Below are 17,896 nucleotides of genomic sequence, written 5' to 3' on the forward strand. Positions count from 1 at the left end.
TTCTATATGCCTATTAAAAAAGTACACATAGGTTATTTGTGTTGCGTTTTCTGTAGATTATGGTAAAATACGATTATTGATCTATATGATTTAGCAGTGTGTGCGACAGAGAGAATATGGTTATATATAAGTTCTACACGGTTTATTATTGTTATTTAAATTATTACCCCAAAATATATTGTGTCTGATTGTCTGTGGTGGTTGTCATCTCATTCACAACATCCAAAAAATCGTACACCTTTTATGTATTCATAATTTAGTACAAAAAGCTACACGTCCGACATTCTAAAATCTTAGCAAAATCAGGTCAATATGATTATAATTTTCAGATTTGTTTTTTTTTTTAATTGACTTTTAATATTAAGATAAAAAATTTGATTGAAAAAAACTCTTATCCGTCATTAAGCTTTGCTTATGTTCATAATGTTAATTTTCAGTGTTTTAATGCAGTGAATTTTGCCTTATGTCAGAATACAGCAACAATGACTGTTTAGCACAGATTACATTATATATATATATATATATTATCAGTCATGTCACATATTAAACATGAAGCATATAAAGTTATATATAGGTTAAGTTATATATTAAATATTAAAATACTAATAAATAGAAGAACTTCCACAAATATTGAGCATAGTAATAACTTCATTTAAACATGTTCATTTAGCAAACATACAGTAACAAATGAAGAATGCTACAATGGTAGAGAGTCACATTGTATGTGCTGCAATACAACGCTGATTTTACTGATGTTTTTAAATGTAATATTTCAAGATAAATAAGCAAATAAAACAGCAGGTGAATAACAGTGTAAAAATGAATCAATACATCAGTTTAATACAACATGTGAAGAAAATTGTTGTTTTAATATATTAAAAAAATGTATACTTAATACTTATACATCTTAGGTAAATATTGTAGAAAGCACTATGACAGATCGTACATGTACCTTCTAAGACTCACTGTAACTCTTTTTTTTTCAATATGAAACACTGCATTTAAAGAAAATACATCTATGAGAGAAGAAAACTCCAAGCTATATGTCAACACTTCTACTGGGGCTGATAGAGTCTTCATGAGTGATGACTTTTATAGACTGCAGAGGCTGCATTTCAGATCCTTTCTCTGATTCCTTTTCCATGTGCTTTCCTGTTCTCTGTTACGGACTCTGTTTAACTTTCTGCTAGTGTATTTTTCCCTTGCAAAGAATGTACCAGAGTCAGCTGAGGTGAGATTTCTTAGGATGAAAGAGTTGTTTTGTAGCAGTGTGCAGTTACAGTAATGCATGGCACATGTCCAATGATGTCTCTCTAACTCACATACAGATACAGTGTAGTTCCCACCATCTGGCAGAAACCTCAGTGTTACTGGAGACTCATTGGGCAGACGGAGTTTAAACTGTTACTTAGATGTTGTGTTAACTCTGGACATTTGCTCTGAGAGAATGAAAAGGCAACTAATTATTACAAATATATTTAAAAAAAACTAACAGTTGAAGATAATTTCATGACAAAGTGAAAGCTTTAGACAGCTATTGAGAAGTAGTATTATTATTGTTACATAAATCTAAAACTATACAAAAAAAAATAATAAAAATAGGCTTAAGTACTAAAATTACTAAAAATGAAATAAAAAATAATTTAAAGCTAAATAGAAATATAAAAAAACATAAGTGCATAAAGCACATAAAATCATAAACTTAATAGGTTTTACATTAAATAAAAGTTTTAAGTGAAATAAAAGGTTCACGTAGTACTTCAAAAGTTGACATTCAGCCTGCCTGTGATAGTAAGATTAATAATTGTAGAGGTCTGATGTCATAATTTTTCTTAAAGAAGCACACATAGCCCTCATCTCCTGGGAGCGTGCCATTAAAAATAAGAGAAATGTCACAATTCTCTCCTTTGGAACTGATACTCTGCCCTCAAACACTGGATCCACACCACCTGAGTCCATCTTTTCCACTGAACAAATGCAGCCTGTGCGCCTGACCAGTCAACACAGCCGAAACAAGACAAAACGACCCTCTGTCCTCACTCCGCAAATAACGCACTTTGAGATCTGGGGACTAAAGAGAGATAGAAAATGCAAGTGAGAGAAATTAATATAAAAATATACTTTGAGAAAAGCGTTATGACACAAAGGTTTACCTGTCACCTCAAAGTCAACCTCTCCAAGTGCCACTTCGTGTCCATCTTTAGTCAGCACACATCAGTACCAGCCGCTGTCACTGTACTCTGTGCAAGTAATAGAAAGAGAAAAATCTACATTTCTGAGGCCTTCTGCAGAAAGATGTGTTCTGCTGATGTATCTGCTGCCCTGGATGATTCTGCCAAGCTGGAACCACACAACAAGATGCTCTCCGGTCCACCACTGGATGTCCAGAAGATCAGATGGCATGTTCTTGTGATGGCTGTCCTGACAGAGAAGAGTGACTGATATATCATGCTGAATGTCACCTTGAAGGGTCAGTACCACGAACAGCCTCACTGAAAATAAAACAGAAAAATATTTATATTTGTGCTTCAAGTCTTGTGCCAAAAAAAGTCACAAATAATTAATTTAAAGACTGGTTATAGTTTTGAATGTTAATAGATAATTCTATATTGACTATATTGGCAATGGCAATTTATTTACATTACTTTCCATAAAGAGAATTAAAGCTTTTGTGAATTCATTTAAATATTTGCAGTTTATATTCATTAATTAATAATAAAAAGAGGAAACATATCTCTTGTAAACTCACCAGCCACAATGAGCAAGAAGCACAATATAAACCTCCCCATCATTACACACCTCAAAATTAGTAAACATAATCCTGGGTTGTGTTACATAAGTAAACATAATAAACATTAGTAAACATAATCCTGGGTTGTGTTATTTATTTATGTTTTTAATAATTCACAGTTCAAACTGTGTGTGTGACGGAGGAGGAGGAGAGGAGGTCACTGATCTCAGTGTAAATTTATTTATTATATTAAAACATAATATAACAATAATATAATTTAGAATGTTTTTATTTGAATAATAATAACTTCTCTTCTCAGACAGCATATAATTTGTTTATCTTTATTTTAATAATAATGATCAAGTACATGCATGTTTTTATTTGAATAATAATAACTTCTCTTCTCAGACAGCAATTGATAAAAGCAGAACTTGTCGGCATGTGCATGAGAAAGGTCATTTTTGTAGAAAAACTTCCCAAAAACTGGCTCACTAAACACACACAGTAGTCTCATTCTGAATCATCTTTAATTAACAGTCACATTTGGTATTCATAAACATGGCAACAAGAAAAAACAATATTTACTGATCATATCTGTCAGTTTTGAGGCACATTCACACAGCGAGAACTTGATTTGGGTTACTGTTCTGTGCATGAGTCCACATTTGAACTAACATTTTCTACAAAATAAGATTAGAGTAAGGCAATGAAAGTCATGAATTTGTGGAGTCAATAAACATGTTTTTTTTTTTTTTTTCACCCTTACTTCACTAATGAAGTGCACAGAGATACAACAAACTTCCTGTGTCAAATTTTTAAACTAAGCAAACAGTTGCTGCTTTATGAGTCAAACAGTCATATCTTACATGGTATATACAGAAAAAACATTTAGACATACACAATCACACACACACACACACACACACACACACACACTCACACACTCACACACACACCCATATGCAATCAGAACTCCCAGAAAACACAAAACACACTGGGGTTTACTTTTTCCTACTACCATTATAAGATTTGGGGTCAGTAAGATTTATAAAATAAATTAATTATTTTATTCAGCAAGGATGCATTAAATTGTTCAATAGTGGCAGTAAAGACATTTATTATGTTAAAAAAGATTTCTATTTCAAATAATAAAAACCAAAATAAACCAAATCAGCATATTAGAATGATTTCTGATCATGTGGCACTAAAGACTGTAGTAATGGCTTTTGAAAATTCAGCTTTGCCATCACATGAAAATATATTTATTTTATTATTATTTTTTTTAAATTGTAATGTTTCACAATATTAATGTTATTACAGTGTTACAATATTACAGTATTATATTGTATATTGTACTTCTTTAAACATACACACAAAAACCTTACAGATCCCAAATGTTAAAAGAGAAATTTATGAGTACATAAAGTGTAGAATTTCTTATAGTTAAAAAAAGGTAATACCCCTAATATTTTATTTTGAGCAAAAGCTAAATGTTGACAACAGATTTTAAGATACTGGCAGCTAAGAGTTTTCCAAAAAATTTTAAAAATTGATCCATGTCAGCTGCCATTGGTTTCTATTTTTGGAGCTTAAGGAACAAGTTCAGATATAGTACAGCACACAATCTTAGGCATGCATCTCTGAAATTGAACTTTTTCACCACTAGAGGGTGCAAGAATGAGATACCATCAGGCCTCTGATAGGAAAGTGCAAACTCCTCAAGAACCTGGACATAGCTGTGTCCTGCAATGGATATGTTATACACAAATCAGTTCTACTTACTGTTTGACATTCTATCAGGAATCATCACACACCATTAATACCACAACACATAAAAAAAAAAAAGAACAATGGAACAACAACAACAATATAACAATGTTTAATGAGTAAGAAAGGTTAAAGGAGAACTGCGATCAGTAGAAAATGAAAAGACTGTGGGTAAAGGAGAGGGTCTCAAGTCTGAGGTGGCATAAAGGTGCTTCAAGGATCAGTTGGCGTAAAACTCTTAAAGCAATTGTTTTTTGTCACATCCATCTGTATAATGTCATGATGGGCAGTGTACATGCAGTAGAAGACCTCAGAGGTGCATGTCAAGGGTGATTAGAGGCTCGGCGGGCACATACCTGTAGACCACAGGAGTAACTGAAGGAAATCCCTATATAGAAGGTTTAAAGGCTGAGGTGGCATGTAGATGCTTAAAGGATCAGACTTCATGCAGTACAAATCCAACAAAAGAGACACGGGTAGTTTCCACAGCGAAAGCTGAGCAAGACATCCTTGTCTGAGAGTCACTGTGTTATTAAAAAAAAGTCACAAATGGTTTGGGGATAAACAGGGCTGGGCTCTGGATTTCAAGCAGAAAAAGCACCAAGAACACTTGAAAGATTCACAGTGGGATTAAGTTTTTTTTTTTTTGGAAATGTAGCTTTTATTCTTTGTCCCCATTTTCAAATTTTTCAGTTTTTTTATATTCAAATCTTGATTTGTTATCCTTTTTTGCCTTGAATCAGTTTTTTTGTCTTTCTCTTCTATTTTTTCTGTTGCATTTTTTTTTAAAACACTTCTTAGTTCAACTGAGCAAAGATATAATTTTCCAGCATTAGCTGGGGGGCTGGGTGGCCCCCAAAAGGATGTGTCAAAAGTGCCACAAGGGCATATCTGGAGGATTCTATTATCTTGGGGTTCATCTGTATCTGGTTCTGTAACGTAGCAAGGTTGTTTGTTCAGGAGGTCTTCTTGTTATATGCACAATTAGGCCTGTGTGAATGTTCGCCCAAATTAGCGGCCAACGCTGATGTTGCAGGTCTTGCAGCTGGGATCTTTCTTAGCATTGACAGTTGACAAGCTCATCAACTGGTGGCCGCTGATCTGAGAGACAGCCCCCTGTGCCAGCTGGACTGGCTCAGTATAAATCAGCTCCAAAATCACATCCTGCGCATGCTGAAACACCACCCGCCCATCCTCCCCGCATACACGTGTAAGAAAGCGGTTGTTCGTCACATCCAGCTCTGGCAGGCGATCTCTGCAGTAAAGGTCTCCACGTGAGCCCCTGGGAGCCAGGACAAGGATAACATAATGATAGGCAGTGTACATGCAGTAGAAGTCCCCAAAGTAGAGGCGTGTGTCAGGGGTGAACAGAACCTCGGCGGGTATCTGGAAGCGGAATCGGCCGTATGGGGAATCGTGTGGAGGCTGACCTGTGTTAAACTCAGTGTTGCAGCTGAAGAAGATCCCCTCCAGTTTACCGCTGAGAGGTGAACCATGACTACCACTGTTATCCTTTACCGAGGGCATCATTCGACTGCCAAGAACATCCCTGTGAGAGAAAAAAAGACATTTCTAAAATTCCTTATTCACATGTCTTTATATCATTACTCTACTGTTAACACATTTGTGGTCAGTTAGAAAGAAGTCGCTTATGCTCACTAAAGCAACATTTATTTGTTTAAAAAATACAGCAAAAAAAGCATTATTATGAAATATTACTACAAATTAAAACAACTGTTTTCTATTTTAATATATTTTACAAAATAATTTATTGATTTGGTACTCAAGAAACATTTCTTCTTACTATCAATGATGAAAACAGATGTGCTGCTTTACATTTTTGCCATGATAAGTTATTTTACAGTGATACATTTTTTCAGGATGAATAAAAAGTTCAAAAGAAAAGCATTTATTTGAAAACAGAAATCTTTTTTAATATTATAAATGTCTTGTAGTCAGTTTAAAGTATCTATGCTGAGTATATTTACGTGTTTTTAAATAAATAAATAAATAAATATATCGTACTGACCCCAAATTTTGATCATAAATGTAAGTGAAAATATAAATGCAGTTCACAAAAAGCAGACCGTAAACCTGGCTTATTAATGAGGAAATTATTCCACAAGAGGGAGCTGTTTGCTTCCTAATGCCAAGCTGAATCTCAGCAATAAAGGAAGATTATCATTATCTTCCTCAACCAGGATTACTATCTCTTTCCCTTTTCTCTCACATATATATGCATTTTTACTGAGTTTTTTTTTTTTTTTTTTATCACCTGCAGTGTTGGAAGTATTCCTCATTCTGATTTCGGTAAAAGACAGAGAACTTGAGCATCCTCCCAGCAATGACTTCAGCCTTCTGCAACAGTTGTGTCAAATGCACTGAAGAATAATCTAGAAAATTGAAGGAATTTTTTTTTATTTTTCATCAATTTTCATTAGTCTTGTTAACCACATAAAAAGCTGATCAGTATCATAATATTTTATTATCTTTATTCTCATATTTTAAGTTATTTTGGAATTAAGTATTAAAAAACTTTTTTCAATTAAGTGATTTCACATAATTGTATTTTTCTCACTTTATTATTATTATTTTTTTTTTTCATTTTATTTTCTCTCTCTTTTTCTAATGCCAATTTACAGCACTTTTAATTACCTTTGTGTATCAAACAGTCTGTACAGTCTTGTCTTGCATTCTTTTTTATATGTATGTGTGTGTTTGGGTGATTTACCTGCTGTACAAAATTCAACAATGTCACTCCATTCTGATACAGCATAGTCTCCATCCATCTGTTTGGATGCTATTTGCACGGCAACTGTGTATTCTGTCCGTGGACTCAGGAACCAATGGCCTCGCACTGTCATGGGCAACGGGACTGCCTTAGCAACAAGCTTCGTAGGCACATCCTAAAGACAGAGTCATCAAGGAATTTACTAATTAGTGACATTTAATCATTTGAATCTTTTTTTATTATGACTATGAACAACAGAATGAAATGTAGCTAAAACTCTCTCATAAATAGGCAGAAGAAAAAAAAAAAACATTTGTATTATAAACTTTTACAAACTTTGAAACCCCAGGCAATACGTAGAAACTGTTAAAAAATTGTCCCATGAAAAAATGTACCGAATAGAGGACTTAATAATTTGTGTTGTGAACTGAATCATTGAGTACCTTGTGTTTGAATTTGTTGGAGTTCTTGTTCTCCTTCTTGTTAAGATCAATGAAGTAATGTGTGATCTTCTCTGTGGTATGAGGGTCCATTTCCCAGCAGATCTTAAAGGAGTCACATGTGATGTTACTGATCTTGATGTTGCAAGCAACAGGTAATTCCATTCCTACCACTCCGGGATCCTCAGCCTTACCTGAGATAAAGAAAGAAAGCATAATGTCTAAAATCCTTTGTACTGCTTGAAATATTTATACTTATGTGTTAATACTGCTACACTGACCAACATACACAATCACACAGAGGAAGAAAAGTGCTTTGTTGGCTACAGTGTGGGCACTGTGCTATCTTAGTGTCCAGAAATGCACAACAGGAATGTGGGATTCCTGAATGCCACACACACACACACACACACACACACACACACACTAAACAAAGCACAGTGAACATTGAACTGCCTCTTAAAACCATGAATGGGGTCATGATAAAGCTTTCCTGTACAATAAGCATCCTCAGCTCACTGTTCACTAGACACTGAGCCCTTTCTCTCCTAAACTGATTTCTTTACTACTGCTGACAATTTCTCTAATATGAACTCTATATGAGTATTACTTTATTGGAGGATACATGTCTGAATATGGACAGATGCTCTTCCACTAAATGAATTACTGAACCCTGAAGTTACACTAACATTCAAAGGTTTGTACTAATTAAATTGATAGAAAATGACAGTAATGACATGTATTGTGTTACAAAAGATTTCTATTTCTATTACATTCTGTTGTTCTGAAGTTTATTAATCACAGAATCCTGTAAACATGTATCATGGTTTCCAGAAAGTAATAAGCAACTGTTTTAAACACTGATAATAACAATTGTATTCTTAGCACCAAATCAGCAATCATATTACAATGATTTCTGACTGGAGTAATGGAGAAAAGCCAGCTTTGCCATCACAGAAATAAATTACATTTGAAAATGTTATATATTAAAATTGTTTTGCAATATTTTTACTGTATTTTTGATAAATGCAGCCTTGGTGAGCATAAGAGACTTCTTTCAAAAACATTATCAAAAACATTAAAATCTTACCAACCCCCAAATTTTTAATGGTAGCGTATGTTTCATGCACCCTTGCTTATGACCACAGAACTCTTCTGTTTTATTTACCACAGCACAATCCTGTAGAAGCTTGTTTCTGTCTTTGAATAAAAAATAAATAATGTAATTGTGAGATAAAACAAAAAATAAGAAAGTCAAAATTGTGAGAACGTCACATTGTGTCACAAGTATGGGAAATAGCTTCAATTACAATAAATAAAGTTCAAAACAAGAAATAAAGTCAACATTGTGAGAAATAAAGAAATATATTTGGAAATACAAAGTGACATTGTATTGTAAAAAGCCATATCTGTGAGATATGAAGTCGCAATTATAGAAAATAAAGTGACAATTACAAAAAATAAAGTTGCACTTATGAGATATAAAGTAAAAAAAGAAAGACAAATGCACAAATAAAACAGTGAAATGTCTTATAGAAAAATAATAGTACTCACAATGTTCGGATGAGTTATAGATATGTTCCTGTACTACACTAGTCCTCCCACAACACTGGCTCTAACACAAGAAGCTCTCCAAACCCCACCTCTGCCAACAGCCTCCCTTACACAAACAACAGATGTCTGTTTATCAACTTCTGCTTTTCTCTGACATCTTCTCACTACAGAATCTGCTTTCCTTCACACTTTAAGAAACTGGTTTTAATGCTGCATACATTAAGCATACATAAACAATTTTATCTCCAGCAAATGTTAATGCAATCTTATTGAAGCCTTGGTCAAACAGTCATTAAAAAAAATAAACTTATAACAAAATCATAAAGCAAGTCTGTATAAATGAGATTACTTTATTTGCACCAAAGACAAGTACAAGACCAGCAGTATGCATCTCTCTACAAAAGTGGCAGTTTCAAAACACACCCACAGGTCCTTCGACATGCTTTAACAAAGACTGCAGTTTCCATGGAAACAAATCAAGGCCATTAATCAATGTAGCGTAATTTAAAGTGGAAGATGGGCAGAACCTTTACATACACAGTGATCAGCACTTACATTTTAAGATTGTAAACAAGTCAGAGCTGCTGGAAGAGAAATTATTTTTATTGTCTCTGTTTCTCAGAAAAGCTGACAGTTGATAAAACCTTTTATACATCATGCACTACTGTTGAAAAGTTTGGGGTAAGATTTTTTTTTTCTTTTAAAAGAGCTTAATACTGTTTCAGCAATGACACATTAAATTGATCAAAAGTGACAGTAATAATGTATCACAGTTTCCACAAAAGTATTAAGCAGCACAACTTTAATAATAAGAAATCTTTCTCGAACACCACATCAGCATATTAGAATGATTTCTGAAGGAATAAAACACATTTATAAAATATATTAAAATAGAAAACAGTTATTTTATATTGCAAAAACATAATAGTGTTTTTATTGTATTTTGATCAAATAAATGCAGACACATCAATCAACCACAAACTGACTGAAGTTGAATATATAGACAATATATTAATATATAGACAGATTGAAGTGTATATATAGACAACAATGTGAGACTCAAAACATGTAGGAGAGCACAGACAGAGAACTACCTGCTGAATCATGGGAGAGTATGAGATGAGGAAGGAAAAGCGTGGAGCATTTGGTTCTATATATCGACTCTAATAATGGCTAAAAGCCTCCTGCGGGACCACAGTCTATTTAAAGCCATGCACACACAGAAGAACCTACAGTACTGTAACATCAGACATTTCAAATACATCTATCACCAAACCCCATTTTAAATATCTCCTTCACAAACACCTAAACAACCACGAATATCCATCAGGGGAGCAGCCTGTGTGAGCTGCTTTCTCATAAAACTGCAGTATTACATAACAAAGCAAAACAGAAATGTCCAGACTGTATAGACAGCACCCTTAACATATGAAATACCACACACTCACAAATCCAAAACTACAGCGAGGTCTTTATGTGGGCAAACAGCACAGCATTTGACTACAAAATAGTACTGTAAAACAATGCTTTTCTCCTGTACAAGCTTCAACACAGAGCGAGATTGCCGCTTCAATCTGCAAATGTCTCTGTGTTGTGGCAGAATTCTAGTTCAGCAGGGTTTAGAGTTTGTTTAATGAGCTCTGGACCCACTCCAAAATGCACACAGAATTGCATATTAACACACACATTTGTCATTTGCATAACAACAAGCTGTGCACAGCAGTAAATTCATATTTTTAACAGTTTAGTCCCAGGCTAATTTATTCTTTATTAAAAAGTATGCCAGTTATGATGCCAGAGTCTACAACTTCATATAAATATATATAGATATTGAGCATTGATAAATTTTCACTGTAACAATGTTCTCACTTCATTTTTTTATATTATTATTAATAATCAAGAGAAATTAAAATTGCAGTTCGCAATTGCAGAAAATTGCCAGGCTTTACATGTTTTATGATATTTACTGCAAGTGACAGAAGCTGCCACCAAACTAACATGAAAAAGCTTGGTTAATGGTTACATAATGATTATTAAAAATATTTATCTACACTAAATAAAATTTTTGTTTATAAGGTTTTGTTAATGGTTACATAATGATTATTAAAAATATTTATCTATGCTATCAGTGATTAAAGGGTTAGTTTCACCCAAAAATAAAAATTATGTCTTAATTACTAACCGTCATGTCATTCCAAACCGTAAGACCTTCGTTCATCTTCGGAACACAGTTTAAGATATTTTAGATTTAGTCCGAGAGCTTTCTGTCCCTCCATTGAGAGAATGTATGTACGGTATACTGATCCACGTCCAGAAAGGTAATAAAAACTCATCAAAGTTGTCCATGACATCCAGGGGTCCGTTAAATTTACTGAAGCATCGAAATCATTTTGCTCCAAAAAATAACCAAAAATTACGACTTTATTCATATTTTCTTCTCTTCCGGGTCTGTTGGTGAGCGATTCACAACACTGCGGGACGCCGCTGACGTTCGACGCTGCGACGTGTTTTCTTTGTTTGGGCGCACCAGAGAACACTGCCTGCAGTCGCTTTCACAACAGACCCGAAGAGAAGACATCCTGAATTCGTAATTTTTGCGGACCCTCTGATGTCCACATGGAACTTTGATGATGTTTTTATTACCTTTTTGACCAGTATACTGATCAATGGAGAGACAGAAAGCTCTCGGACTAAATCTAAAAATATCTTAACTGTGTTCCGAGATTAACGAAGGTCTTACGGGTTTGGAACGACATGAGGGTGCGTCATTAATGACAGAATTTTCTTTTTTGGCTGAACTAACCCTTTAAGGCTGTTGTATGCTATTTTATTAATCTAACAAGAGAGAAAAAAACATATTTCTACATGATTCTCTTAGGATCTGTTTCTCTTAATCTGTTTCTCTGCCTGCAATAAAGACACATTTACTTTGCAATTAACTTTTGCCAAGTAAGTGATTATATTGGGTTCTGGGCCTTATGGTACAGCAGGCTGCTGTTTTCTAGTTTATGAGCCCACAGCTTCTCTAGGGGAGGGAAAATGAACTTAAGTCAAGCCTCAAGCAACATAAATCATTACAGCACTTAATCATACAAAATGAAATATTTGCATTTAATTATGGATGATTTTACAACCAGTCTACCTATTAATTAAACATGTGCTGTCTGTAATTCAGTATCAATTAAAAACGAATGTCTTTCCCTAGCTGGGAATTTGATGTTTCTTTTCTTTTTAAACAGCGGTGAATTGTATAGAGATATTGTTTGTTAATTCTCTTGTATTTCACTCATCGCATACAATAAAGCCTTCATACTGCATCTGTATACTCGTATACTGTACACAATGGTGGAAACAGTTTACAGTTCACTGGTTGCCTCCGACTGGGATCAAATCTACAACCGCTTCATTACAAATTTGGGACTTTACTAGATAGGCTCACTTCAACATCTTAAACATTTATGTTATTTGTGCAACATTTATCTAAATGTATTTGTTCATGTGTTACCAGCTGCAGTCAGGAATTCCCAAGGTTGCTCAACATCCTGCATGGAACAGATTCAGGTTTCTAGCTAATCTGATTTAGATATTTACACCAGCACTCAGCTGATGGGTTAGAATTAGTCAATCCTAGCAGTTTCAATCATAATATGAATGCACACATTAACTCAAATCTTCTTTAAGAGCAGAGTTTTTCAATAAAAATATCCAAAACATCCTCTTGTAAAGATCTTAAATAAGGGTGTTTAAAGTCAGATACAGCTGTGTCTGGTTAGGACATCTGAACAGATGAAAAGTCTGGTCCATGTTTAATGAGAATGTTTTCCTTCATGTCTGAGAAACACACTCATGCCAACTAATTAGAGAGTTGAATTAGTACCTCAAAAACAGTGCATTATGCAGTCCCTCGGTTTGTTGCAATTAAACGAAATGAGCGCTGAAATGTAAATGTGGTAACTCAAAGAGATAAGAAGCACTGTGCTTCCAGCACAGCAATCTATTCAGGCTAATTAATGCTGATTCAAATACATTCATGTAGGGAAGATAAAACCTGGTGAGTCATTGTGGAACTCTGCATTCTTCTGAAGCCTGCCAAATTGCCTATTTATTTGCAGTTTGTTGCTCCAGTCATTCTTAAAGAGGATGACACATTTTGACATTTTTCAAACACATGCTCACTATTGAAACACTGATGGTTGTAGTGCTTATTAAAAAGACAAAGGTGATTCTTTCAGTTAAATGGATTTGCATTTATAGGCTTGCAATTCCACTCAAACAAAATGAGATGTAAACAAGTGGAAGGGATCAGGTGAAAGGCAAATACTGTATCCTCATGTAAGCCTCTACATCAAGCCTGTATACCTTTAAAAGCCAAAGCAGGTTCCTCCCAATATGAGTCCTGCTCAGTGTGTGTGCGCAAGCACCTGACTTAACCTTCTGCAGTATGAACAAATTGTAAATATACATTTATATATACAAAATATTGTATATATTTTAAATATATAAGTATCTTATATTATCATACTGTATATGTTTTGTATATATTAATCTTTTTACAATTATGTATGTATTGCATAATATATGTATATAAAATATCAAAAAAGTTACCATAAATATATGCCTTTATATATATATATATATATATTATGTATGTATTACATAATATATTTATTTTTTTTACAATTATGTATGTATTACATAATATATGTATATATATTTTTTGTTTAGTTATATTAAGTATTTTTTATTGATTCAAGGAAATGTGTTTTTGCATTATGTATATATATTATGCATATGAATATAATGTATACAAATGATTAAGACTAAATATATATTTATATATCTGAAACAACATATCGGAAAACAAATATATTGCAAACTATAAGTATGTTCTGAGTTATGTTTAGGAGATATTAATATATTTGACAATTATTTTTATATATTGCATGATATAAGTATTTTAAAATATACAAATAATACAAAAATGAACATTAATACATGTATAGCTCTCACTGTCTAAAAGCCTCACCCCCGCCACATCAGCATCCTTAAGTGCTTTAGGGCACCTGAGATTATTATGATTATTTTATTTTTATATTTACATTATTTTTCTACAGTACCAGTTTCAGCTTTACCGACCCCATGATGATTAAAGGAGATTGCAAGAGAAAAGATAGCTGACTGCATGAGGGCAGTGTCCATGGTGCTGAAACGAAAGCCTCACACAGACAGCAGAGATCATACCACAGCCAGCAGCACACACAAAGGCAGCCTGCCATGTCTCACTATTCCGCTTTTCATGGATGTGACAAGCGATTTTTTTTCCTGAAGCAATGTATAACCCCATATTACTACAGTCTTTAAGCGCTCAATACATTTCAAAATAAACAAGGTCCCTTAAAAAGGTTTGTTAATAGGGGATAACAGGCGTAGATAATACTGTCAAGTTTACAGTCACTCACTGTGTGTTTCTTACCGTCTCTCTCGCACAGCTGGAGCGACTCCAGGCTCACGTTCTTGGTCATGCCCTCGCGCGGGTTTACCGGGCTCGCGACCCCGTGTGCCAAACTCGCCGCCTCCATGTCTGCAGAGGCGCGTGGATGTCTTTGGGAATAATTCTTCAGCTTCGTCTTGGAAAACCAAGTAGGCTGAGTCTGGTGCTCTGTCGCCTTTATTCCTCTCTTTCTTTTTTTTCTTGGCGTTGTGGTGGAAACTGCGTCGTCAACACCGCCACACTGTCGGACATAGATACATGGACAGAAGCTTATACACTAGAAGGAAGATTAATATATTCTAGTGGCTCAATAAAATTAATGTAGTTGTCCTCATCTTGAGAAAATAGAAATGTATCTAAGTTTCCTCGTTCTGACGAACGCCACAAGTGTTTCCGCTGTGTGGAGAAACGGATTAACGCGAATGAACTGACGGTGATGTTCAATGATGGTTTATGTAATGAGATTACGCTCTACACTATCGTAAATTCTCAATTTCAGCACACTCCCATACCCCCCCGTACCTCTGCCCCTTATTCCACCATCCATTTCACTGACGTCACTTCGAACGGTCGAGTTTATGTCCTTATTTGGTACCGAATCGGCCCCTGCGTGAACAGGGTGGGGATATTGATTCATCTCAGTGATTCGGATCTTTTGAATTCGTCCAGTCAGTGAACCCTTACATCAGACCACGAATAAATGATTCCATTAAAAAAAAACACAACTTCTATTATATTGTATTAAAATTCGTTTCTACATTGTGTATGGCCATCAGACATTTACGCCAGTAGGTGGCGCGTTATGAGTGAATTATCGATTCACTACCGGTGTTGTGAGAGGTTGTGAACAGGTGTTGTGTTATTTCCCTCCTAGTATTGGTAGGTTTAGAAGTAGGTTTGGGGGAGGGGTTAGGATTAGGGGTGGGGTTAGGATTAGGCAATCGAGGGGGGTAATAATTTGGCAGGGTCAAAATTGGGCACATCACCTAAAGTCTTAAAAATGCTTGTCAACATTGTGTATTATCAGTAATTTTTACATAGGCTATACATAAGCGAAAAATAGTCACTGCATTTAAGTGCACAAGAATAAGTCGTTAACTTAGATTTGTTCAAAAAACTGGCACACTATTTTCCTTGAGGTGGCTTCACAATTTTGGTTAAACGGTACAAACTGATGGATTATGAAGGACACTTTTTTAGACAAGGCTTTTATCAAATTTGTATTTCTTATTGATGTAGCCTACAGTAAAACAATCTAGGAAGAAAAGCAAATGGCGCCCCCTACGGTGTTCAAATTCAAAATGATGGTAACACGCTTTACAGATATTACGGTCCATTTGCTACCAGAAATTTTCTGTTTTAACATTAAGAGGCTGCATGTATTTCTGTTCTTGGGTACAAACGATTCAAACTAAATCTACACCAACACAAAATAGAAAAGCTTTTTCCCTTCATGCATCAGATATTCAGTCTTCAGTTTCAATAGCTAAGGGTGGTTTATGTCTCACAGAATTGAATTAGCTTGTTCTAAAATAGTAAAGCTTTGAGGTTCAAAGCTTAGTTGCTTGTTAAATTACACGCTTTTATTTTGCATTGCACTATTTCACATCATGCTGACAGCTTCACCCTCCCTGGTCTCTCTCTCTCTCTCTCACACACACACACACACACACACACACACACACACACACACACACACACACACACAGTTCCTGCAGTTCCCCATTTAAGAGGCAGATGTACATTGACATGCAAAACACACCATAAAATCACACATAATCACCCATGTCTTTGCTATTAGTCTAATTTAAAGAGAAGTGCCTGTCTCTGTCCTTTGAGATGCGGGAAGCAGTGATTTTTCAGTTTCTCTGTGCCACTGTAGATTGCTGCTATCATCAACATTACATGTGCTCTTACAGTCTCAACTTGGCCAGTTAGTCTCATTTCATTTGCATTCATCAGACAACAGCCATACTTTTATACCTTTTCACTCCCTCTCTTTGATTTGATTGTGTACCTAAAGAAATTGTAGTTTATGTTGAATGTCTATTTATGGCAAAATATAAAGATAATTTGAAAGGGCTGCAAACATTTTATTTTCTAGAACAAAACCACAAATCAGTGGCAAACATTTGAAATATTTTCGTTCTTTCACTTTTGCTTTAAATTCCATTTTTGTTACTTTCAGAGAGGAATACTCTGGCAACATACAATCACAGGCAGCAAATGGCTTCTGTCCATTTTAAGAGACACTGATTTGGATTTACAGAACATTCTAACAAGGCAAAAACATGAACATTGTTCCCTTTGTCCAAGACTTAAATGTGATACAAATGCCAGTGTCACATCCAAAACAAAAACATTTCTCCCATAATGCTCCACTCCAAGACGATGGTAGCACAATTAGAACAGCCAAACAACACAGTTGTTCCCTCAGTAAAAAAAAAAAAAAAAAAAAAGACACTGTTAAAACAGTGAAGTTATTTCAGTTGAAAAGTGGGAATAACTGAATGAACACACATGATTTGTCAGATGCAAAGAAAACAGCATGAATCTTGATCACAACATATACACTGGTTCCACTGTGGTGAGGAGTTTTACCTCTATACTTTGTATCCCTATAAATTCTGTATTTTGCACATTAATTGTATGGTATTTTCACTTTGGAACTACAATCAAGCAATTAATATCACTGAGCAATAATAAAAGAGTACCACAAGCATTCTGTGCAATGTTTCGAAATTGTCAAAAAAAAAAAAAAAAACATGCAGAAGCATAAAAAGAGATTAGCATGGTTTCAAAAAGCTCTTTCTATGCGTTATACATTCCTTTTTGTAGGCAGTACCGTGAATATACTACAAACCTAACATAAATGTAAACAAATTAAAGACCATGTAACACTGATTTACTGTGAATGCTTCTATTGATATACACAATCTGGTTGGAAAAGAACAACTACATTTAAAAAATAAAAAATAAAAACCTTTACAGAATGATAAACAAAAATGTAATTTCTGATCAAAACCAAGTACTGTATCTGAAAAATTATACATTTACCAACAGTAGCCCTTGAGTTTCATTTATGGCTTTGAGCTATGAGTAAAGGATAAGTACAAACACACACACATAATTATGCACAAAAACCTGAAAAAAAAAAAAAAAAAAAAAAAAAACACCTGACA

At 34.6% G+C, this 17,896-nt stretch overlaps 1 protein-coding gene across 5 annotated transcripts; it reads right to left on the reverse strand.

Annotated features, from left to right (window-relative positions):
- Nucleotides 1-686: 686 nt before the first annotated feature.
- LOC109108331 (phytanoyl-CoA hydroxylase-interacting protein-like) lies at nucleotides 687-15,515 on the reverse strand. 5 transcript variants are annotated; one of them, XR_006162124.1, is made up of 7 exons: nucleotides 14,697-15,230; nucleotides 7,673-7,863; nucleotides 7,230-7,404; nucleotides 6,774-6,891; nucleotides 5,929-6,047; nucleotides 2,154-2,492; nucleotides 687-2,071 (listed from the first exon to the last, which is right to left on the reverse strand). XR_006162124.1 is itself a non-coding variant. In XM_042773904.1 (6 exons), the coding sequence occupies exons 2-6, from the start codon at nucleotides 14,800-14,802 to the stop codon at nucleotides 5,510-5,512; spliced, it is 1,128 nt and encodes a 375-aa protein (XP_042629838.1). In that variant the 5' UTR covers nucleotides 14,803-15,110; nucleotides 15,237-15,515; the 3' UTR covers nucleotides 4,437-5,509. The 5 variants fall into 5 exon arrangements, 4 of the variants coding, with proteins under 4 accessions (XP_042629838.1, XP_042629837.1, XP_042629839.1 ...); XM_042773904.1 differs by lacking the exons at nucleotides 687-2,071; nucleotides 2,154-2,492 and adding an exon at nucleotides 15,237-15,515 and having other exon boundaries at nucleotides 4,437-6,047; nucleotides 14,697-15,110; XM_042773903.1 differs by lacking the exons at nucleotides 687-2,071; nucleotides 2,154-2,492 and adding an exon at nucleotides 15,237-15,514 and having other exon boundaries at nucleotides 4,437-6,047; nucleotides 14,697-14,955.
- Between the last annotated feature and the right edge of the window lie 2,381 nt (nucleotides 15,516-17,896).

The sequence above is a fragment of the Cyprinus carpio genome, chromosome A17, assembly GCF_018340385.1.
Source record: "Cyprinus carpio isolate SPL01 chromosome A17, ASM1834038v1, whole genome shotgun sequence".
NCBI lineage: Eukaryota > Metazoa > Chordata > Actinopteri > Cypriniformes > Cyprinidae > Cyprinus > Cyprinus carpio.